The sequence below is a fragment of the Euprymna scolopes genome, chromosome 7 (genome assembly GCF_053919585.1).
Source record: "Euprymna scolopes isolate OS-2025 chromosome 7, ASM5391958v1, whole genome shotgun sequence".
Classification (NCBI taxonomy): Eukaryota; Metazoa; Mollusca; class Cephalopoda; order Sepiida; family Sepiolidae; genus Euprymna; species Euprymna scolopes.
In genome coordinates, this window is record NC_136488.1 from 49,750,272 (window position 1) to 49,774,621 (window position 24,350).

The 24,350-nt window shown below is 30.0% G+C and overlaps 1 protein-coding gene across 1 annotated transcript in view; it reads left to right on the forward strand.

Moving 5' to 3' along the window:
• The window catches only part of LOC145279728 (U3 small nucleolar ribonucleoprotein MPP10-like), a 48,445-nt gene that overhangs the window by 7,483 nt on the left and 16,612 nt on the right, over positions 1-24,350 (forward strand). The window contains exons 2-7 of the mRNA XM_080131019.1: positions 8,864-9,560; positions 14,793-14,899; positions 17,903-18,062; positions 20,455-20,596; positions 22,561-22,628; positions 23,990-24,136. Coding sequence (XP_079987145.1) covers positions 8,864-9,560; positions 14,793-14,899; positions 17,903-18,062; positions 20,455-20,596; positions 22,561-22,628; positions 23,990-24,136 — 1,321 coding nt within the window. The remainder of the gene's footprint in view (positions 1-8,863; positions 9,561-14,792; positions 14,900-17,902; positions 18,063-20,454; positions 20,597-22,560; positions 22,629-23,989; positions 24,137-24,350) is intronic.

Genomic DNA, 24,350 nt, shown 5'->3' on the forward strand with positions numbered 1-24,350 from the left:
TTTAAAGTTTAAAAATTGAAAAATATTCATCTCATAAAAATCAATTGATTTCATTACGTAACAAAATGGCTCCCTAGAGCGCACGCACGCACTTTGTAAACAATGTTTTTTAAACAATGAAAAATAATATTTCTATTATTTTTTAAACAACTTAAATAGTTTATTTTGGAAGCATATTCTATAAAGAAAATAAATAACCCACTTTAGAAAGAGAAATTACGAGTTTTCTATATTTTAATCGCAGTTTTCTGTTAGGGGTGTCAAAAATTCCCCCAAAATTCTGATACTGCTAGTGAGGGGCAGGTAAGTACTTTTTGACGGACCGTCTTTTTAAAAATCTACCAAAAATCGGGTAATTATCCAATCAATATGAAATTTTCAGCGATTATTAAGAGAAGAATGAACTTTATAACAGTGCACTTATTTTTCATAAACAATATTCATATATATATTTTTTTTTGCTTACAACCCCCCCCCCCTTGTTTTGAGGGGGTTCCAAATATGCTTAAAATAATCATCTGAAACTGAACAAAACATATGTTGTTGTAAGGGACGGGATTATAGATTAAAAAAAAAAAAAAACTTGTTTGCATACCTTATTTTGATGTCTGAATATCAAAACTTCGATTGTGTTTAATTATCCCGCATTTGAGTTTTAAAGTGTGAAATTCGCTGAATATGTTAAGTAAAATAATTAATTTAAGTTGAGCAAAACAAAAAAAATTTTTTTTTAATATTTATACGAAAAAAGCCATTTTAAAATCTTTGATAAATAAATTAACAATTTCTTTTTAGCAAGCCGAATAATGCATGCCCAGGGCATGCTTTGAAGAATCGATTAAAAAAAAAAAAAAAAAAATTTGATAAATATTGTGCCCTTTGTGTTAAAAATATCATTATTTTTTCGATCAAGTTTGGAAACGTTTGCCACTTTTCGACTACGGTGGACCAAATGCAATGAAATTATTTTTTTTAATCTGCTTTAAATTGCCCCCCTCTCCATTTTGGAGAGCCTGGCCCCCACACACATACATATTAAAAACCAAACTCATACAAATGGTCACCCATCTGGTACTGGCCAGCCTCAACGTTAATAATACATTGAAATTTTTGTCACTGAAAAATAAGTTGTTGTTTTTTTGGCTTTTTGGTCTTCCATAGTTTGCTTTTTATCAAGCACAAATATAAACAGTAATCAATTCGACTCGAAGTAACTGGTTGCCTATATGAATAAGTGGAATTATTTGAAATCCAGGTACTTATATTATAATATTTTTGCATATTCTCATAGAAAATCACCCTAAATCTTAGTTAGACAAGAAATAAACAAATTAATTCTTTCAAAAACCTTTTTTTTTTTTAACTATTTATATACGTTTTTTGTGCAAAACAAAAAACATCAATTGTTAACTTTTGGTGAAAATGTAAAATTTAATTAAAAATAGTAGAAAAAGTTTTACATTATTCTGCTTTCTATATGATAAAATTCAGGGTTTTATCTTTCTGGAAAAAAAAAAGTTACTCAGAAATAATGGATTTTAATAAATGTAATTTTGTTTTAAAAAACAACAACTTGATTTTTCGGCCATTTTTGGCGGTGCCTACTTTAAAACAACGTTCCTATGTAGTGACGTTTTTTAGGTATTATTTTACTTTAAGGCCCGTCTCATGTTCGTATATAACAAAATATTTTTTTTGTAGATTTCGATGTGCTAAAAACGAATCTGCAAACTGTTTCTTTCGCAAAAATATAGTTTTCATGATATGAAGAAAGTTTTCAAAAAATGGGTGATCACTTTTCCATGTAAATTTAACTTAAAATGAGCACCCATTTTCTGTCCACCTGAAAGAGAGGGCATTTTTTTGTGTTTATTGGCTAAAAAGTTTTTTGTTTTAATTTCTTTTGCATGGTATTAACCTCTGAACTCTGCATGCGGTCGACACTGTGACAAGGCAGTTTGGTACACGAGTGCACATTTAACAGCCTTTGTTTATGCTCGCGCGTAGCATAAACGAAGGCTAGGCTGTGAAATGAAAATAGTCCCAGAGTTCAGGGGTTAATACCATTGCGCGTACAAAAATGGCCAGCCGTGATAACATAGAATTACATGGCTTCATATTTGGAAAACTACTTGTTTTTCGTCTAATTTTAAATTTTCGCCAATACTACACTGTGACAATGTAGTTTGGTACACGAATGCACATTTAACAGCTTTTTCATGCTCGTGCGTAGCGTAAATGAAGGCTGGGCTGTGAAATGGAAAATAGTCCTAGAGTTAAGGGGTTAATACCATACAAACGGTAAATTTGCGATGGAAACGGTTACCATATTCTTTTAAAGCACACCACACCGAAAACTACAAAAAACTATTTTTTTTTCTATACAAATGTGAGACGAACCTTAAAGTAAAATAATACTGATTTCTCTTTATTTTTTAATTTCCTTGTGTCTTTATTGAAAGATAAAAATAAAGAGAAATCAAAAAAACCTTTTAGCTAATAAGTACTCAAAAAAAATGCCCCCCTCTCAGGTGGCCAGAATGTGGGTGCTCATTTTAAGTTAAATTTACATGGAAAAGTAATCACCCACTTTTCGAAAAAGTAATTTCTTCATATCATGAAAAGTATTTTTTTGTGACGGAAACGGTTTGCAGATTCGTTTTTAGCACACCTAAATCTACAGAAACAATATTTTGTTTTATATGTACATGAGACGGGCCTTAATGTAAAATTTTACCATTTTTTAAGCCGTAGACCCACCCATGTTTGAAAAATCTAGCAAAAATCAAATAGTCATATTTTCTTGAAATTTTCGATGTTTGTTCATTTTTAAATAAACTTACATAATAAAAGTAGGTTTTGTGAAATATATTAGAGGAAATATTTTTTTTAGGTGTTCTACCCCCTCCCCTCATATTTCGTGTTACAAAAATTAAACAAAATAAATGTAAGTCGATAAAAAATTGCAACATTTTTTAAGCTGAATAATTAAAAACTATTTATTATCTATCTATCTATCTATCTATCTATCTATATATATATATATATATATATATATATATATATATATATAATCCTGTTATTTTCACTTACCTTAAAGTTGTAAATAAAATTGGACATAAAATTAATATGTTAAAAAAAAAAAACTTTTTCTTGATAATTTTTACCTCAGTAATATAATTGTTTGAATTACAACAAAAAAACAATACTCCAAAATAATTATTTTTCAAAAGCTTTAAATGATATTAATTTCCAATATTACGCAATATGAAGTTTAAACAGATTTTTTTTATATAACAGGTTTCCAATAAAAAAATATATTCATATAATAAAATATATGACTCTTGAAATATAATCAAATTTTGCACCTTTTTTCCATAAAAGTATGGATGCCTGTAAGCAGCAATATTTTTAGATACATGTATCAACAGAACAGGTTAAAATTAATTTAATGTGTAGTTCATTATTAAAAATCTATTTGTTTTACAAAAGGTAAATCTTATATTGTTTTTATCTATTTTTTTTTTTATTGTACATTTTATTTATTCATAAATTTCTGCTTAATGATCTTCTATAGAAATTGATCTAGACTACAGTAAACACACAAAATGATGACGTCACTAGTTATTGTGTACAATGATGACGTTCTACACAACAGTTTGGGGTATGCCTAGAGGTCTAAGAATAATTTTTTTTATTTACAGAAAGATTGTTTTTTTTTTTTCACAGTAAGATTGTATAAACATATATCAAAATTTAAAAGCAATGAAATGTTTATAGAGGTTTAAGAATAATTTGTTCTTGTTTTTTTTTTCACAGTAAATTTGTATAAACATATATAAAAATAGAATTTTTGTTTGCCAGTGTAGCAAATTATAATTTTAATATAGAAATGACTCATGTCACTTTTCTTTTCAATGAGTGATTCATAACTGAAAATAAAATAAATATGATAAAAACATGAAACATTTATAGTTTGTTTTTAGAATTATTTTTTTTTTATGGTGAGGTTGTATAAAAATGTAGCAATATATAATTTAAAAAGCATGAAATATTTATAAATGTTTAAGAATAAGTTTTTTTTTGTGCAGAAAGATTGTATAAAAATGTAGCAAAATATAATTTTAGTTTGCACATACTTTTAGAAAAGGAAGAGTTATCGACCCCTGTTCTTTGGCTGACAAGTGACATCTGTCGGCGGTTTTTGAAACTAAAATACACACATTCGCCTCATGTCACTGACATGCAGAGGTGCCTCAAATCTTAATGAGATCAATCATATCATCGCCATTTGCCTATTTCTGAGGATGAGGAGGGATACCTTTAAACGAAAGTGATTTAACAAAGGACAAAATAAAAAAAGGGAGTGAAAAAGGACAGAGAAACTTTGTAAAATAAGTAAAAAAAAAAAAAAAAAAAAAATATTTATCTAGCTATTTTTTCTGCACATGTTTCAAAATAATGTTAAATTTTGACAAACTTTAAACAGTGATTGGAGTTATCTCCCCTGTTGCCCCTCTCTTCATCCGTGATAAACAAGATGGCCATGACTCAATCGATCTCATTAAAGTTTGATTTTCCTATGTAAAAAAAAAAGAAAACAAAAAACTGCTTGATCAAATTGATTTTTTTTTGTATGAAAACTTTATTCCATAACGAGTACGTACAATATAACTTTTTTTTCAATATTTTCATTTTTTAATGTTTTGATTAAACTGTACAAGTAAAAAAAAAATCATCCAAGTAAATAGAAAAGTAATTTATCTTGCCTTTGGTAACACCTGTTTCTTATATAAATCGTTGGAGAGGCAACTGATCAATTTTTTTAAAATAAGTCCTTATCAGCAAAATTTGTATTAATTGTCATGTTTAGAATTGTAATATATCAACAAATTAAGAAAATTCATCAAATAGAAAGTTATTTATAGTTAAAAGTGATTTTTACAGAAAATTGGGTAAAATTGCATTTTTCATAGATGCTTTAGAATAGACTATGAAGCTTGCAGAAACAGGGGACATAACTCAGAAAGCATATTTTAGATTAGATTGTTATGGCATCCATCATGTGTAGCATTTATCGGTGCTTGATAAGAGTCGACAGATCGATTTTTTTTTTTTTTTTTTTTTTTAATATGTTGTTTTAAGCAAAATCAATATTATGTACTTGTCATGTCAGAAATAGTAATATATCCAAAAATTACGAAAATTCATCAAGTAGAAAGTTATTTATAGTTAAAAATAATTTTTACGGAAAATTTGGTAAAATTGCATTTTCCTTAGATGCTATAAAATAGACTGAAAAAGGGGTATCACTTAGAACAAATATTTTAGATTACTTGTTCATGGCGGCAATATTTGTTGTCTATAGCGATAGATTTTTTTTTTTTTTTTTTTCTAAAACAATGTCAGTTCTACTGAATGTATTTTCATAATTTTTGGATATATTACTATTTTTAGCATGACAATTAAGTACGTAATATTGTTTTTTGCTTAAAACGACATATTAAAAAAATTGATGTCATCTCTATCTTAACAAGTTTGAGATCACCAGTTTTAGGGAGGTGGTCATTAGCTTTTAGGGATGTGTTCACACTGGTTTTGAGGTTATACTTTAAGGTAATTTGTAATGAGAGAGAAGTATTTTTGGTATGAGCTGAATTCATAGAAATATTTTTGGTGAAAAAGATTTGTAGGTTTTATAATCGAATGTGAGAAAAACGAGACACATGTTATTGGGTAAACAAAACAAAATGATGAGTTTTGAAGGCATATATATTCATAAAAGAAATAATTTATATATGTTTAAAATGGAATGTTTACAGCGATAGAAAAACAGAATTTTGGTCAATATTTTTAGAGTTCTTGTAAAAACAAAGGGTTTCATTAGTTGAAACATTGAAGAAATCTGGATCGATTAATTAAGGGCCGTGAGTTTCAGGTGTCAGGAAAATCGTATTCAAAACTTCACTGCTTAATAAAATAAATTATAATTCGATGAAAGTTGTTTATAAAAGTTAATGTTCTTCGTTTATCATATTAGAAAATAGTTCAGTGATAAAGTTTGGGAATATTTCAATGAATAAGGTTTAACAGATTGACAGACGATAATCTTGATGAGTTGTGTGTTTGTTAATGTGTGTGTGTGTGTGTGTGTGTGTGTGTGTGTGTGTGTGAGTGTGTGTGTGTGTGAGAGAGAGAGAGAGAGACAAAAGGGAAATATTGCAAAAATTAGCGCCTAGTGGGGTATCCAGCAACACAGATTCAGGCTGACTGGGTTCCACTGATTTATTGAAAGAAAATGTGTCCATTTTAAAGGGTTTAGGTAGCTCCAGGAAAGTTTTCTGATTGGTCCAGAATATAATTATTTGCTTTTAATTAGGATAGTGTATGTGCAGACAATATGTGTACAAATGCGCTTATGCATTTTGATTTTGTATGCCAATGCGTAAACATCAACTACACAAGCCACCCTATATCAAAAGACTTTTTTTTACTAAAAACACAAGTTGTTCTACAACGAAATGAATTTTCATAATTTCTGTATATATTACTATTTTCGACATGACAATTCAGTAAGTAATATTGTTTTTGCTTGACATATTTAAAGAAATCGGTCTATCACTTCTATTTGTATAAGTAATTAATCTTTTTTGACTATTTTTCTGTTTTGTTTTCTATACTGCAAAATGCTTGATTGCAATTATGTTATAGATTTTGAATTTAATCAAATGTATCAACATTTTCGAACAAAAACATATTTATTATTTGAATGTGTGCGCGAAAACAAACATGATAATGTAACATCCTTGGTCTGATTTTAAGGGCACAGCATTAATTTTGACTCCAGCACACAGACATAGGGTTATGCATGCACCTGTACGATATGATATCTCTCGGATGACGCCGCCTGTGTGCACCGACTTAGAGAAGAGTAAGCGACTTTATTATTAAGGGTGGCCATGACTGGTTTCCCATCAAGCTCATCACCTGACTCCAGTTGGGTTTAGGCAAATTTAATTGTTTATTAGATTTTCCCAGATCTCTGATTAGGACAATTAAAAGCATGCACAAATACGAGACAAAAATTCAACATGGAATAATAAGAGGCAGGAGGCAGCAATATAGTTCATATATATTTTTTTTCTGTGGGATTTTATTTTTTTTATCAACAAAAACAATAATCAAGAAATGAAAGCAGCAACAAATTAAACGATGATGGAGGAAAAGGGCAGTCCCCGTTAGCCCCAGAAAAAGGGGGTGATTAGTTCTGAGATGGAATCAACAGTTTGTTGAAAGGTACATTTGCGACAATAAACACAGTCGATCCAAATGTCGGGTTGCAAACAATATAAATGTCTTTTTGTGGGGGAGAGATGAAGAGAAATCTCACAAACGTGAATTTGATGCAAATCCAATTTTATAATCCTTTAATGAATCGTGCAGGAAAGAAATGTCCCTTTTTTTTTTTGTTATTCCACCATACAGACAATCGCATGTGATTTTAAAGTGCCATTCTCTTCAATGCCTCTGATTTTACCCGCTAAAAGCGGCCAACTCGAAGTCAAGAAAAATGCACAGCCATTGCTTCCAATAGCAAACTCAGACTCCCTTTCTCTCGGCTACCCCTGATGCTCGCCTAAATGCCATGACGACCCCATGTCATAGCATTCAGCCTTGCATCAATTTTAAAAATAGCCTGTCACCAACCGATGTCACTGACACCTCATGATGCCGCAATCGTCTGATTTGTTTCCACCCTGCCATGGACTTACATCCACTGCTTACTTATGTCCACAATTGGGTCTTTTCTTTCTCTTTTTTTCTTCCTCCAGCGTTTCCCAGGCATAGGACCGTGACAGTAACCAGTGAAAACATTACATAATATATTGGATAATAAAAGTCTTAATATTATTGCTTTTAGATTGATAACTGAAAAATCCTTTATATAAGAGGGCATGTGCATGTTCTCGCCAAGTGGTTCCAATATAGGGTATCGATTTACTAGAATGTTGTATTAGAAACTGAGTACCCCTTATAAATATTTAAATATCAAATTTTTTACTTTTTTATATTTAATGTAGATTAGTGCCTAATCGATAATAATCCACAGGAAAAAAAAAAAAAAATACAGAGAGTGTGCATTGTACAAGTCCACCTTATTTTTTATTTTTCAATGTTTGTTTTTTTTTTGGGGGGGGGGGGGTTGGAGGTCGATGAATCGATTTTTTTTTTATGCTTGTGAAGAATGGTGAATTTTGAAAGTCAAGTCAAGCTCTATTGTTTGTTTTGATTCTTTTTTGATCAGTGATGTAATTCTGACAAGTATTTTTAAAACATTCTGCAAATCTTCATACAACAAAAGAAAAACTAAACATTTATACTTTCAATTTTCATCTCAACCTTGAAATTATCACAACAATTATAGTTGCTGTTTCTGAATTTTTGAGATAATGATTGATAATGTGAATTATTTGGACTACTGTTTCTATCTTTAGTGTTATTTGGACATTTTTTTCTCCCCGTGTGATGTCTTTGTTGAACTCTGGAATCTTGGGATTTTTACCCAATCATCCTACCTCTATGGATTAAATAAAGGGTTCCGTTCAAATTCTGTGGAGATTCTGAAGTTTCACAGAAACAATAATCAAAGGACTCAAGATGGGAACAGTAGTCTGAAAATCCAAAAAATACAATCACAATTGCATTTTTAATCGCTAACCTACATCTTGTTACTAAGTAATTATTTACTGAGAATCTAGAAATATTAAGAGAATATTTTGAGGTAAAAATTCAATGTAATAAAAAAAAATATCTTGAAATTTGTAAAAAATAAAAAAAATAATCAGTTGAATTTAAATTTCAGAGTGAACAAAAAGAATGCTGACTGCCTGATAAAAGCCACAAAAGATGTTTATGATTTCACATACAAGCAGCTCCCTGTCCGAAATGGCCTTTCAGAATTAGTGATTGAGAATTTTGACAATGAACAAATCTGGCAAGAACTTGAAATATACAACACAGGTGTGATTGGTCAACTTGTGCAAGATTTGTCACATTTGTTAGCAGGAAAAGAAAGGATCTCTTTCAAAACGACTGCAACAGGTACGGAAGAAGAAGCTGTAGCTGATGATGATGATGATGAGGAGGAGGAGGAAGCTGAGGAAGAGTCAGATAGAGAAAGTGATGAGGAACTGAATAAAATCAAATCCAGACTCAAAATGTTTGACAAGATTGTTCAGAAGCAAAATCTTTCTTCTGATCTCGATAGTGATTCTGACAGCAATCCAAATGATTTAGCCGAAGAATTCCATGATAATGACGATCTTCCTTCTGAAGAGAAGAAGGGAAGGCATGATGAGGAAGCAAATGATGAGAAAAGGCCAGCAAAAAAAAAACCTGCCAAACCAACAATTGTTGATGATAAATTTTTTAAACTTTCTGAAATGGACACATTCTTAAAGCAACAAGATGCGTTAGAGTTTAAAAAATCAAAAAATCAACTTGAAAGTGATGAAGATGAAGACATTGATATTTTCCAAGACATTGGATCTGATGAAGAGGTAAGTTTTTTTTCGTTTTTTTTTTAAATTTCTGTCAAAGATTTTCTGGGCTTAGAAAATCAAATAGTTTTGGCAAAAAGTAAAATTAGTTTTATTTTTCAAAAACATGGAAGTAATTTTTGTTTTTTAATAAGTTTTATTTTACGACATTTTATTGTTGAAGCAAAAGCCACTAAAAATGTTGCAAAATTTTTTTTTTTTTTTTTAAATTTCAAACAACTTTTTTTCTATGATTCTTAGTTATGTCAGTTTTACGACTCCATTTGAAAATGTTATTTATATAGTTGAGCAGGTTTTAGGTAATTTTGTTTTAAAATATTGCAGTAAAAAAATTTTTTAATTAGGGTCGAAATAAAATTATAAATTAAAATAAGAAATACCCAAAAAAGCATAAACTAAAAAAGGAAACCCGAATTCCATCTGTTTAAAAAAAAAAACCCTGAGAAACAGACAGACAACACCCGTACCCTCTTCCTGTAGAGACTATGCAACACCTGTATTTTTACTGAATCAATATTTTTTTGTTTTATCTATATAAATAAAACAGATGTGTGTATGTCTCTGTGTGAAAATATTTAACTGATAAACTTTTAAACTACTGATCACATAACACTGAAATTAACAGGAAGTAGTAATCATACACCAAATAACATGTAAATTTTTGTTTAGATGGATGAATAATGCATACAGAAATATGTTGATAAGTTGAAATGCAAAAGGTTCATTTCAACTTGCTGACATATTGCTATTCCTTTTGTGCATACGCAAATTCATCCATATCTTGAAATGGTTTAATTTTAAATCTTTCTTATCTAACTGTCGATAGTTCAAATAATAGGGAATGTGTCTGTAGTGCTAAATGTTTTGGTTTCGATTCTAGCTGATGGCACCCAAGTCATTTTTTAAAAAAATTTAGTTAGTACTATATATTAGGTACAATATAATATTTAATAGACAGTTGTCTCTGTAATAATAAATACAAAATCTGCATGAATTAAAATATATTTAAGCATATTTTACGATCGGGTGATAATTGTCATTAGTTCTATAAAACAATTTTGAATCTAAAATAGTTGATTGAAAAACTTTAACGGTTTTCATATTTTCATTAAACGAAAACTTAATTATTTGCATGACTCAATTTCCTTAGATATTTATGTGAAAAATATGGTAAGAATACTCTAGTTTCATATATTTTACAGCAATTTCAAAAATAATTCTAATTCTGTTTCTAATAGAGTAATAAACGAATTATCTAATTGGATAAAACCAGCACAGAAAATATTAAAAAATAAACTGCCGTAATTCATAAGGAATGAAAAAATAATGAATTTACAAGGACATTTTAAGGGGGGGAGATGTATCTAATGAAATATTTAAAAGAATTTCATTTGTGTATTTCCTATTATATATTCTACTACCATGGTTACTTGGCGATACCCAGGAGTATGGATAACAAAATAGAAGAGTGCAAGCATAACTCGCTTACTTCACCCAAGCAGCAGTTGTACTTTTCTTTTCGTCTTCTTCCTAACTGACAACAAACTTGCATGAACAAAATAATGTCTCCCCAAAATGAAAAAAAAAATCATCTTTTAATGTTGCCACCTTGAACCCCAACAGTACTTTAATTTGTATTCATTTTCTTATTTTCATCTTATCTGAAAGGTTCCAGGTTCAAGTGCCAGTGCTTCTCTACAGTTGGTACACACTAACCGTGGGTGCTTATTGCCATGACTCTCTACACCATTATCAAATAAGAGTTTAAAAAACATGTTTACCATTTTTCTTTTAAAACCTTGCTCTCTCTCTCTCTATATATATATATATATATATATAAATTTCTCTTTCTCTCTAACAACTGTATAATTGAGCCTAATTTCAGTGTTTTTAAAACCACTACCGATAAGCATTTTTAAAAAAAGTTATTTTTGATTATTGTCTGCTAATGTACTTTCTAACTTCTGGTGTAGTGCTACCGGAAGTGATGACAAGGAATATCAGTTCCTTTACTTTTATTGTTCTTCAGTATTTCTACTGTGAAGTGATTTATTGAAATAAAATATAGGAAAAGGACATTATTGAAAAGTATACAATAAAAATTTAACAAAATTATACAGATAAAAATAACACAATTAGTCTTTATTTGTATTTTTTGCTTGAAATTTTATTAGAAATATATGGTTATGAAATTTTAACGATAAGTTCTTTTTTTTTATTGAATTTTAAAAATGTTTTTATTTGAATTTATGTAATAAATACGTGTTAATAAAAGTATAAAAATATCGGAAAAATCTAATAAAAAAAGAGTACATGCACAGGGGAGATATAGGCATGAGAGAAAAAAAGCAAAGAAACTGATTTACTTTGTTATCACTTCCGGTAGTGCTACGTTGAAAGTAGGAAGTACGTTAGCTGATTATAACCTCATTTTTTACTCCCCATACTAACTTCATCTCTGTTAATCTCAAGCGAATTTATATTGCAATAATTTTATCATAACCAGATTAAGGCTTACATTGGCTTGGATTCGTATTATTCAAACTACTGTCTTCATCTTGGGTGTTATTCCTTACTACCAGTGGCGTAGTGGATAAACTACTTAGTAAAATTCAGTTGTAAGTTAACCTCTTTTTAAGGTTCAAGGTTCAATCCTCAGTGTGGGCGACATTCAAAATACAATTGCAAATTACTTACGACTTCTGGTAGAACAAGAACATGCTACCTCTGTGATTTGAATAGAAAGTTCTGTTTGAAATTCTGTGCAGATTCCTCAGTTTGACAGAAAGACAGAAAGATTCCGGAGTTCAAAAATATACACCTAAACTGAAATATTGTGAAAATAACACTCAAGATGAGAACAGTAGTTTGGAGAATCCAAATAAAAGGAAATAGCAATCCTCATTTCAAAAATTCAGAAATTGCCTCTGATTTTGTAAGTTTTGTAAGTAATTTTTAACCAGATGGGCACACGTACAAACACTATTAAGAGTTTTGTTTTTACAAAATAGCATTTTTTAATAATTGAGTGTACATGTGTGGGTATATATATATATATATCTTCTATGTATCTGTCTATTTTCTGTTCTATTTCTCTATATGATAAAGTAAAATCAGTCCAATTCTTGAATCTTTCTGATTAATAGCCTTTTTTATGAAATCCATATTTTATTCTGATTTGTCAGTTTATTTTGTTGCACATTTGCCTATATTCTTATGAAGAAAACAATGTATTTCAATTCAATTTTTTCAAAAAAATATTTTTTCTGACTCTTAAGATTTTTAAAATAAAGGCATTTTTCAACAATGACAGCAGTAGCAACAACAAATCCTAATGAAACTGTTTTGAATTACAAAATATGTAGCCAACCTAAATAGTTCAGTTGTTAAAGCATCCTGTTTTCAATTGCAAATCTTGGTATCTGAGACAAAAAAAAACAACTTTTTTTGTTGGAAATCTATTTATTATTCATTAATCAAAAATTTATTAGCATAAAGTGCTAAAACAAATGCATTTCTGCTTTTGTAAACAAATCAGTTAGTTTGATATTTTGTCATTATTCAAATAATAAGACTGAATTTATCCAAACTTAATGATTAAATAATATTTAAATTTCAAAAATCCATGTGTATGATGAAACATATAATAGCTTTTAAAGTTTTGTTTGTGCTTGTGCATTATAAGTGGATACCCAAGAAATGCATTTTAAATAAAAACACTATTACATAATTGTGTGTCCTGTCAAAATTAGAAAAAATTCTAAAAATTCTGAAAAATGATTGAGTAGAAAAATAATTGCAAGATTTATCAAAAAATGCAGTTTTACTGGTTGAGTCTGTTCTGTATGACAAACTGTTTTTGTTTGTTTTCCCTTGTTTTGTAAACTTTCACTATTTCAAATTAGAATATAGATCTTAGATCAATAACAACAGTGTTTTTTTTTTTTGTAAGAAATCGTTCTAGCACATCTACTTGATCATTTTTTGGAATTTTTACTAATTTCGACATGACATGGTAATTACGTACTTGTGTTTTTACTTAAAATTTAATATTTTGATTTTATTTTTTTTAAATATCCACTTATAGTGTGCACAAATTCCATTTTGTTTATTAAAAGACACTTTATTTTTCAATTTAATTACTGTTTACTTTGTTTTTATAAGAGAAAACTTTTTTTTTGTAAATAAATCTTGTTCTTTGAAAGTGGAAAAGAAAGTTTAGGAGAGATGTTGGTACTTGTGCAGATTTTGAACTGGACATATCTAAGCGTCCACCTGGCTTTGTCCAAAACACCAATCAACCAATCACTATGCACTGTAGTGAGCAAACAACTTTCGGATAAATATTGGAAGAGAAAAAAAAAAGAAATTCATTTCTACGATTTCCATTTATTTTATAATTTTAAGATTTAATCATTGGCGATGTTCGGTATAATCTGGTGGCCAAGCAGATGCTTAGATACATTCAGTTCAAAATCTGTACAAGTACTGAGATGCTTTTTACTGTTTGCTGTATGAACTATATTTTATTTCTGTAAATAGTAGTATCATCTTTTAACCAGCTTGTTTAGTTTATCTTTTTTCAATGAAAATATTTATTATATACAATTAATCGTGCTTGTCAAAAATTCATCTGTATTAAAATAAAACAAAAATAAAGAAAAATCTTTATGATGTACATACCTGTGATGGAAAGAAAATATATTTCAAAGATCACATAAATTGATCAAGTAGTTTTATTTCTAAATAAAAAAATCAAATTTTATGGCTAACCTAAGAGTTACTGTCTCGCAGCAACATTTTGAAAATAGGCGAGAGAACAAGAGTGAGAACTCCAAATAATTCAAACTTTTGAAATTTTAGAAAGCGATTCTTAAACTAGGAGGGAAGGGTGACATTGAAAAAAAACTCAAATTCGCTTAAAAATGATTTTCTTTATAAAAATAAAATCACTTGATCAATTTGTCTGATTTTTGGAATACAATATTTTCTTTCGATCATTAGTACGAACATCGTACAGATTTTTCTTTAGTTTTGTTTTTAAATATAGAAGGAATTTTGGACCGTGTGGAATTATAGATTAGAATAGGAGATACCGAAGAGGCATAATAAATGAATAAAAATATTCCAGATTTTTGTCGTACGAAAAGTATGGACATTGACAAAATAACCCAACATGACTCTTTTAGTTTTGGCTTTTTTTTTCTTACACGTTGACTTTCTTCATTGCAGCAAAACGTTTCTCAACTAAAATTTAAAGATTTTTTCCGTGGACCAGAAGATGAACTGCCATCGAAACGTGTTAGATTCTCTGCTGATCTTGAAGAAGAAAATCAAAGGTAAGAACCGGAACTACATTTTTGTTTTTCAATGAGTTGCTTTATTGTTTTTGTATAACTGCCATGAATTTTCATTGGTAAAATCAGGAATTAACTAACAAATCAGAATGCTTGTTGGAAAAATTAATTATTTCATTTTTTTAAAAAGTTTTGGATTATTCAAAGCCTGAATAAGATACGAGAGGCGTTCCAAAAGTAAAGCCTCCTATTTTTTTTTTTATTCTGCCTGAATGGATCAGACAGAATTGCAAATTACATTGTTATGGCAACTGAACTTATGCATTCATGAGCTGAAAGTTTCATCTCTCTGTTGCAGATATTGACAGTGTGAGATCGCAACCTCTGTCATGAATGTGTGTCAGAAATAAAGATGCGCCATTGAATTCCTGGCAAAAGTTCATTGACAATGGTGATGACTATGTAGAAAAATAAATTCTGAAGCACATAAGATCGCTCATTTTAACAGTGCCATTCCCATCTTCATACTGGAGCACATAAGATCGCTTGTTTTAATGGTACCATTCCCATCTTCATAGTTGGCAAATATCATATTCCAAAAATCAGACAACTTGATCAAGTGATTTTATTTTTATAAAGAAAATCATTTTTAAGCGAATTTGAATTTTTTCAATGTCTCCCACCCACCCCCCTCCTATTTTAAGAATCACTTTCTAAAATTTCAAAAGTTCGAATCATTTGGAGTTCTCTCTCTTGTTCTCTCGGCCTATTTTCAAAATGGTGCTGAGAGACGCTACTTTTTTAGTTAAAAAATAGGAGGCTTTACTTTCAAAATGATCCTCATACTATTGATATGGCTATACACAGACTCATAGGAGGAATGGTGCACCCTCTCCTAGTGATGTTACTTTAAGTAACAGCACTTAGCTGGATACTCCACCAGACTAGATGAATTTTGGTCATGCAATCTAATAAGATCAGTGGACCAAAAGAAAGATATACAATAACATAGTTAATGAATCAATTGCGGAAAGAAAATATTCTTTACTTCTTTAACATTTGAGAAGTAGAGGAGAATCTTAATGGAACACTCAGACGTGTATCTCATATAGAAATCAAGTGTTGGCTCCATAAAGGTATTCCTTCGTTTCTGGGAAGTAAAATGAAAACAAGTAAATTTATTTTGTTTAAATTTATACAGGTTTTATGTTTATTATGATACTTCAACAAATATGCAATAAATTCTTAAAAACTGTCTACAACTTTTAAATTAAAAAAAAATGAAATTATTGTCACTGTTATAAGTTCTTAATAAGTACATATATTTTTTTAAAAGCCTCAAATCAAATAAAAAAAAAAAATTAAACGTTTTTGCATTTATATATGCAAAAAAAAAAAAAATAACCTATCTTCTTGAAAGTTTTTAATCTAAGTATTTTATGACACTATCGTTTTCCGGCGAGTGTTATTTGGTTGAGGAAACCAGCTCCCTGGTGTTAGACGTGATATCAAATGATAGGCACATGGAAACATCAAGAGGTGGATATGTCGTCGGCTATAACCGGCTAGCATAGGTCGCTTCTCTAGTTTTCATTGCGTTGTTACAGGCAGCATTTTCATCCTCCGCATTAATGGCAGAGACCGCATACTGAAATTTAACGTTTATACAAAAATAATGAACAAATGCATTTTTATAAAAATATATAATTTATCTTACATTTAACACTGGCGGAGCATATTTTATAAAAAAATTATAAAGACCAGTTAAAACCAGATGCATGCAGCTAAACTGCTATGTCATATCTGTCGACCCTAAAATTCAAGCTGCAACTGTTTAAAACAATACAATTCTCTCTTTCTTCATTGAAAGAGAGAAAAAGGTAGTGGAAGAGTGAAATAGATATATTTTATCTTTTTCAAATTATAATGTCAACATTCATTGTGCACTGAATTCATAAACAGCTGTCAATCTTCGTGTGCTCACTGAAGTGTGTGTATGTTTGCCTTCACACAAGTATGGAACAAGTTAGGCACAAGATTTATTAATGTAGAAGCTCCCAGCTTCCCAAAAAAGGGGCGCTCTTCATTGTGCCACAATTTATAAACATCTTGTTTACTCAATTTTAATGTAAAATAGTCATTTTAGGCCAATTTCACTTTTCTTGGGCGGGCGGGGGTAACTCAAATAAGAATGAGGTTCATTTTTTAATATGACCCCTTCCTTGTCCTTCACCGTTCAATTTACAAATCATAATATGGCCTTATTTCCATTTAAATTATTAATGAAGTAAATGTATAGATAGCCATCAAAATATTATACAGTATGTTTTTTACAAAAATTTAATACTTGATAATTTTCTGAAAAATTATTTTTTCAAATCAATAATAAAATGGTGTGGTGGTCCTAGCATCATACTAATTCATCCTTACACTAAACAAATAAATAGAATTTGTTATATATATATGGAAGAGAGAGAGATTGACCAACTGACTAATCAATTGATTGAGATTGTCGGACTGACTTCCTCATCTTGGTTGTTATTGTCACAACGTTTCGGCCGTTTTGCCCTCCGGCCTTCGTCAGGTGAACGGTTTGTTAGGTGCTGAGTTCAATCCTGAACGAAGGCAGTGAAAAAGTAACATTGAAAAACAGAGAATCAGCAACTATGTCCCAAAGCCTAGCTGGAGTCCGAACACGGTACCCCCGTAATAATAATAAAGGGTTGGGTTCGAGACTCCTAACAAACCGTTCACCTGACGAAGGCCGGAGGGCAAAACGGCCGAAACGTTGTGACAATAACAACCAAGATGAGGAAGTCAGTCCGACAATCTCAATCAATGAAAACAACTCATCTCAAAAATACAGACAATTACTGACTAATCAATTATCTTAAAAATTATGTTTTACTTTACACATTTATTGCATTAAAAAAAACAAAAAAAAAACAGATGATAACCTTTTTAAAAATATTAATTTGTGGATTTGAAAAATTTTAACTATCAATTAGTTTGCATTTAATACTCTTGATTTGTTTAAATTCTTAGCCATTCTGAAGATGAAGACACTAATTCCACTAGTAAGAAAAAATCTAGACTATTTGATGATGACAGTAATGAAGAAGAAAGTGAGGGAGAAGAAGTTTCTGATATCATTGGAGGAGAAGCCAATGATAATAAATCAACTTTTGAACTTCGTCAAGAAAGAGTAAGTTGTCTTCCATATTTTTTGTGAAAACTATTATATTCATCATCATATTATTATACACAATGGCTTTGTAATCACTAAGAAATTACTGATCCAGATAATAAACAATTCAGTTTTTAGTTTTCAATATAAAATATACCAATTAAATACAAAAATTTTGTCTACAAATTTTAGGTAAAAGAATTAACTGCTAGGGTGTTCCTCACTCATAAGTATTTAAGGATGCAATTGAGGTCCACTTAAATATTTATAAGGATTTCCTCATTCAGAGATAGTTGATGGAACCTATCCAGGATGTGTGCTGAAGTAGGGCAGGGCAAAACCCTCTTCCCTCCAATAGGGAAATATCCAAGAAAATGCAATTTTTGTTTTTACTTTTATGCATGCTATGAGTCTGATCTTGTGCTATGACAACCTCAAAACGTCATTTCGCAGATGACTTGATATTTTTGCATTGTAATTGGATATAAAAAAAAAATGCATTTTAAATAAAAAAAATCGTTATATAATTATTTGTCATGTCAAAATTAGTAAAGGTTACAAAAATTATAAAAAATTGATCAAGTAGAAAAATAATTACAAGAAAGAAAAAACTAAAATTTATTGAATAATGCAGTTTTAGTAGTTTAGTCTATACTATATGGCAAATTTAACTTTAGTTATTTTAAATTATAAAATGCTAGATCAATAATAACAATTTTTATTTTTATTTGTTTTTTTTTTTGTAAAAAAAAATTCTAGCAGATCTACTTTTTTACTGTTTTTACTTAAAATGCATTTTTATTTATTTATTAGATATCCAATTATAATGTACGAGCACCAATGACATTCATCGTTCAGCTATACACTGACATTACTTAAGTGTACATGCAATCTGATAGCTCTAAAGCTTTTAATTGCCAGTGCAAAAAAAAAAATATAAAATAAAATATAAAACAGAACAATTAACTGAAGACATGGATTTTGACCTCTTGTCAAACCCCAACATATACAACCTTCACAAGTATGTTATAATTGCAGCAGCAGAAGCTGAAAATTGTCAGTCCTGGTCTATGGTGATACAAGGCTTTCAGATTGATAGGAGATGACTCAACTTACCCTGTGTAATGTCTGCAACAAAAACAAGAGGTTATCATTCTAGGGACCAAATATTGGTTTCATATACATTTAAAAATTTTACATTTAGATTTTGTAATTTAAAAATAATTCATATCATTATCATATACAATTCGGTTTAACATCTCTACATATTGGTATGTGTTTAACGCTTCAACAATAATTGTTTTAGTGAAATAAGAAAATTAATAACTGATGTAAATGTTTAATCAAAAGTATCACTGTTTCATTTAATTCTGCAGGATTCAATTAAAACTTTAGTCGTTTAATCAGAAATCACTGCTAATGTGAAAATTGGATGATAGACAAATGATGTTGATGTAGGAATTAGAAAGAGTTGAAAACAAGCAATAAAATAAGGTTATAAAATGTTTAGAATTTTGTGAAAATGGAAAAGAAAAAAAACAATTATGGGAAATTTGAAATAAAAAATCAATACACCTATGTCAGCTTCGTTATGTTAAACAAACTTGTTTTATTTTGATTTACGCTTTCTGTTTAATGGAAGTCTTGTCAGTATATATCAAGAAGTCCTGTCTGATTAATACTTATGTAGTTTCAGTTTAATTTTAAAACTCTACATAAAAAAATATACTAGTCTTTACTTTGAAATGATTTTTTTTTTTTTCAGAGTAGTTTTATTTTTAATAAAATGTTATAATTGAAATAATTTTTTTTTCCAGAATTATTTTATATAATAAAAAATATATTTTAAAAATTTACATAAAAAATAGTTTTTACTTTTAAATGTTGTTTTAATATTTTGTAATAAAAATATATATTTTTTAGTCTTTACATTAAAATGACTTTCTGGTGTTTACATAGAAATATTTTTATATTACACATAATTAAAAACAAAACAACGTATCCAATAAAGAATATTCCTAAAAAAAATTCAATTCACCTGTATCCGTTCAAAATAAAGATTTAAAAAATATATTTTGATTATAACATATTTTATTAAAAATAAAACTATTCCGAAAAAATAATTTCAAAGTAACAACTATTTTTTTTCCTCGGTATGCACAGGCAAGACTTCCGTTAAACAGAAAGCGAAAGTCAAAATTAAATAAATTTATTTAACTGTCAGTTTTGTTTGCATAATTTTCTTGGATTAAGAATGTCTAATAAAGTCTTGTTTGCTTAAAAATTTTCCAAATAGCTTCACAAAACATGAATAAGAAAAAATAGGAAGAAGGTGCTGATTTTCTTATAACCCGTGTAGATTCAATGTAGCAGGAATTGCATTTGATGTTTTTCTATATTAACTTTTCAGCTGCAAAAAAAGATTTCCCAACTTGAAAAGGCTAGTGTTGCTGATAAATCGTGGCAACTGGGAGGTGAAATCGCTGCTGGTGCTCGACCAGAAAATAGTTTATTGGAAGAGCATGTTCAATTTGACAGCACTTTAAAATTAGGTAAGACACTCCTTTTTTTTTTTTCTTCCCCCCCCCCCTCATTCTCTCTTATTCTGGATTACTTCCCAACTTTTGAATACAATAATTACTTTTTTATCGACTGTTAAAATAACTTCAGTTGCTGATTTTTTCCTTTCCAAAAGACAAATTCGTTCTCGCAACAGTTGCTTCCTGATAGTGGTTAAACAAAATGCCTGTTGACCTCATTTCCTTCTTCCACTTTTCACACCGTTGTATCCATTTTCCCCCATCACATGACCTATAAACATGTGACTCAGGTTTGGTATAAAAGCTCAGTTAATCTTCATGGCGCCTCTCTTTCAGATCCCATTTGAAGGTAATTTCGTTATTGTTGTCGTTTTAACATACAGCCACACAAGGCACAAACACGTGGGCGCTTGCTTCTTTGATGACTATCACATTGGCATTAAAAAGCATTTATATGTTGTAAAACAAATAAAAGAAAACCTACTCTCTTTCTCTCTCTTATATTCTTTCTACAATTTTCTTTCTTTCCTAGTGTCAACCAATGGATTTTATCAATAAATTTGGTCAGGCTTACTTGAAACTATGTTTTGATTTATTAGTAGGAATCTGTCTTTCTGTTAAATATCCAGGCCATGTATACTGAGGAATCATTTTTGATAAGAATAGGTGCACATGACAATGGTATGCAAGAAACAACATAAAATAGTTATTGGATGTACCAAAAAGTAATTTGAATAAAAATAATGAACCTGTTACCAGGCACCTGCATGGAAAGAAACAACAAACATGATCGATTGTCAAAAAAGTTAAATATTGGATATTTGAAAAAAGTATGCACAAGTATAATCAAGTCATACTAAAGTCAGGTCAATCCATTGAAATGATCATCACTAAATAAAACACCCTTGGGGTGTGGCTACACTGATAAAGCGTCCCAAGTGGGCATTTCTGGTGGTCACAAATGGTTATATGATAATAATCCAAAATAGATGTCAGTTGGTTGACAATTTGGACCTGAAAAGAATCAACCTATCAAATTCCTGTGTGTGCATCTCCCTTCTTACAACCAGTCATCCATGATCATTACCGACAATAAAGATATATTGTTATATTTTCATATATCTCAGTATGATATCATTCTTTTAGGCACAGCAGAAATACAACATTTGAATATGGTCAGTTTGCTAAGCATACCTAAATGGAAAGAGAATGTTAAAAGATTTATAAACCAAGATAAATATACAAACAAATTTTGTAAATGCAAATGTTTTGAATTTATAGTTTCCTAGCCTTATAAAAACATGATTATCAATCAATATCAAAGTAAAGAAAACGATGTACTTAATGATGTATATAACAAATACTAACCTGTTTTTGTCATTTAGTTTATTCTTTTCATTTTAATTATTATATCTATAATTTTTGGCTGATCTTACCTCAAGTTTTCTTTGGGTACATTTTATCAAACTATGGAACTCGGACAGGATTTCAAACTGGATCTTCGATTTAATCTATGGAGGTAGATTGTTCTAATTCCATCAGTTGACCAGATATATTGTCTTAATTTATACTATTCTCAGTTATCATTGCCTTTGCCTGTAGTAAGAATTGAACCATCAACCTTTAGGAGACTATCACTAAGAACAGCATTGCTGTGTTGCCAAGTGTCCGTACCTTATTTATTTATTTTTTTAATCTTACTCATCCCACACAAGGCATATTGCCACTTGGACATAAGGGCTACTATGTGCGACCCTGTGTGCCAACATGGCATTATGTAGGGAGTTGAACAGCAAGATGTCTGTTTGCATTATACTTAAATTTCTGCATGTTGATACAGTCAACGATGCAGTGAAGAGGGGGAGAATGCCAAAGTTTTGATTTTTGTTTGTGTTAAGATTTTATGTAATTTGATTGAAATGTTCAAGAAGAATGGCAAAAATCTGAAACTTTATTTATTTATTTTTTTTTTGTAGCTCCTGAAATTACAGAGGAAACCACGAAAACATTGGAAGATATAATTATCCAAAGAATAAAAGACCAGGTATGTGGATGTGAGCTTTCATGGCTTTACATACCAGTTTTTTCAATTTTCTTAGTTTGTTCAAGCTGGGGATCGGGCATCCTACCAGATGCCAGACCTTCATCTGCTATCTCATACAATGAGTCCAGTTTCCCCTATAATTACTGGAATAATAGAGATATTCCTAAGATTCCGATTTCTTTTCATGTCGTACATAAGACCTTAATATTTTGTTATCTTTTCTCTCTCAGCTCTGTTTAACCCGGCATCATTGCAGACACTAACTTCTACTAAGGTTGCTTCTTTCTCCTTCTTGTCCCATATCACTAGGTCAAGTATGTTTTTAAGGTACATAACTGTAAGGATTGCATAGTCATAGTGGATGGTGTATGACTGATTTCCAACAGTTCTTTCTAGTATATGTTCCCAGGACTTGCGGCTGCATTTGATATTCAACTTTTTACAGATCATCCAGTGGAAATATTTGCACACTCCATTGTGTTGCATCATATAGTAGTCATTTCCCAGCAAAACCTTACAGCTGGATGTCAGGTGGCTCACACTCTCTACTTCTGTATGGCAGAATCTGCACTTGTTGTCATTGCGGAGACCACTCATTGATCATCAAACCTTGATCTTGGCAGCCATTATAATCCTCTCCTAATCATAGTGGAACCATCCTCTTTTTAGCTAGTCTATGTAGCTTTTCTTATCTATATAGTCATGTTGATATACCATTTTAGCTTTGGATTCTGGGAGCTCATCAGATATTGCCCAGTACTCATGATAGTGGCACAATGCTGATGGTCAATCTCTGAGAGACCCATACCTCCCACTCCTCTGGGAAGATACAGCCTTAGCAGACATTGATTTCTGTATGTTATTCTGTACAATGTTAACATTTTCTGTGTTTTAGTCTCTAATTTGTTTATATCTTTTTGTGGCCAGTCAACAATGCCAAAGTTATGTTTGGAGATTTTTGTGAAGAGAAAAATTTTTGTTTTCTCGAATTTCATTAACAATGAAAATCAGTAAAATTTCTTACGTTTTTTTTTTTTCTTTCTTTTCTTTTTAATCTGAATTTTCGTTTTTATTCCAAAGAAAACACCCCTTTTTCTTTCAGATGAATTTTAAATATGCCCCCAATTTTTTTTTTTTTTTAAATTAAAAATAGCATCTACTTACCAAACAAATTTCAAGTCACGTTTTAAAATATGTTCAGTGACCCCATAAAACAATCAAAGCAATTGTTCTGACTTAAGATAGTCAAAAATGTCGATTTTCTAAGCCAACAAAAATGGCTACATCTTTAAAAAAAAATATGTGTTTTAAAGTTGTATCGTTTATAAATGTGCATTTTTTTTTTATTCTATTTCTTCCAGGCTTGGGACGATGTGGAAAGGAAAATAAAGCCAGCAGATGTTTCGTACGAATATAAAAAGCCAACTATGCTCGATCAGGAAAAGAGCAAAATGAGTTTGGGTGAAATCTATGAGAAAGAATATCAGAAACAACAGGAAGGAGAAGAGGTAAATGTAAAAATCACACATATGATCACACACACATATGATCACACACACACATTTTCTTTTCTTTCTGACAACGTTCAGGTTATTTTATGATCAATATTTAAGAGAGAACTGTTTTGAGCTTTTTTCTACGCGTTTTCTACATGTGAATTGAAATTCACTTGTCTTTAGGGAAAATGGTTTTCTTTGCTGTTGTCCCACCCTCAAATTAATT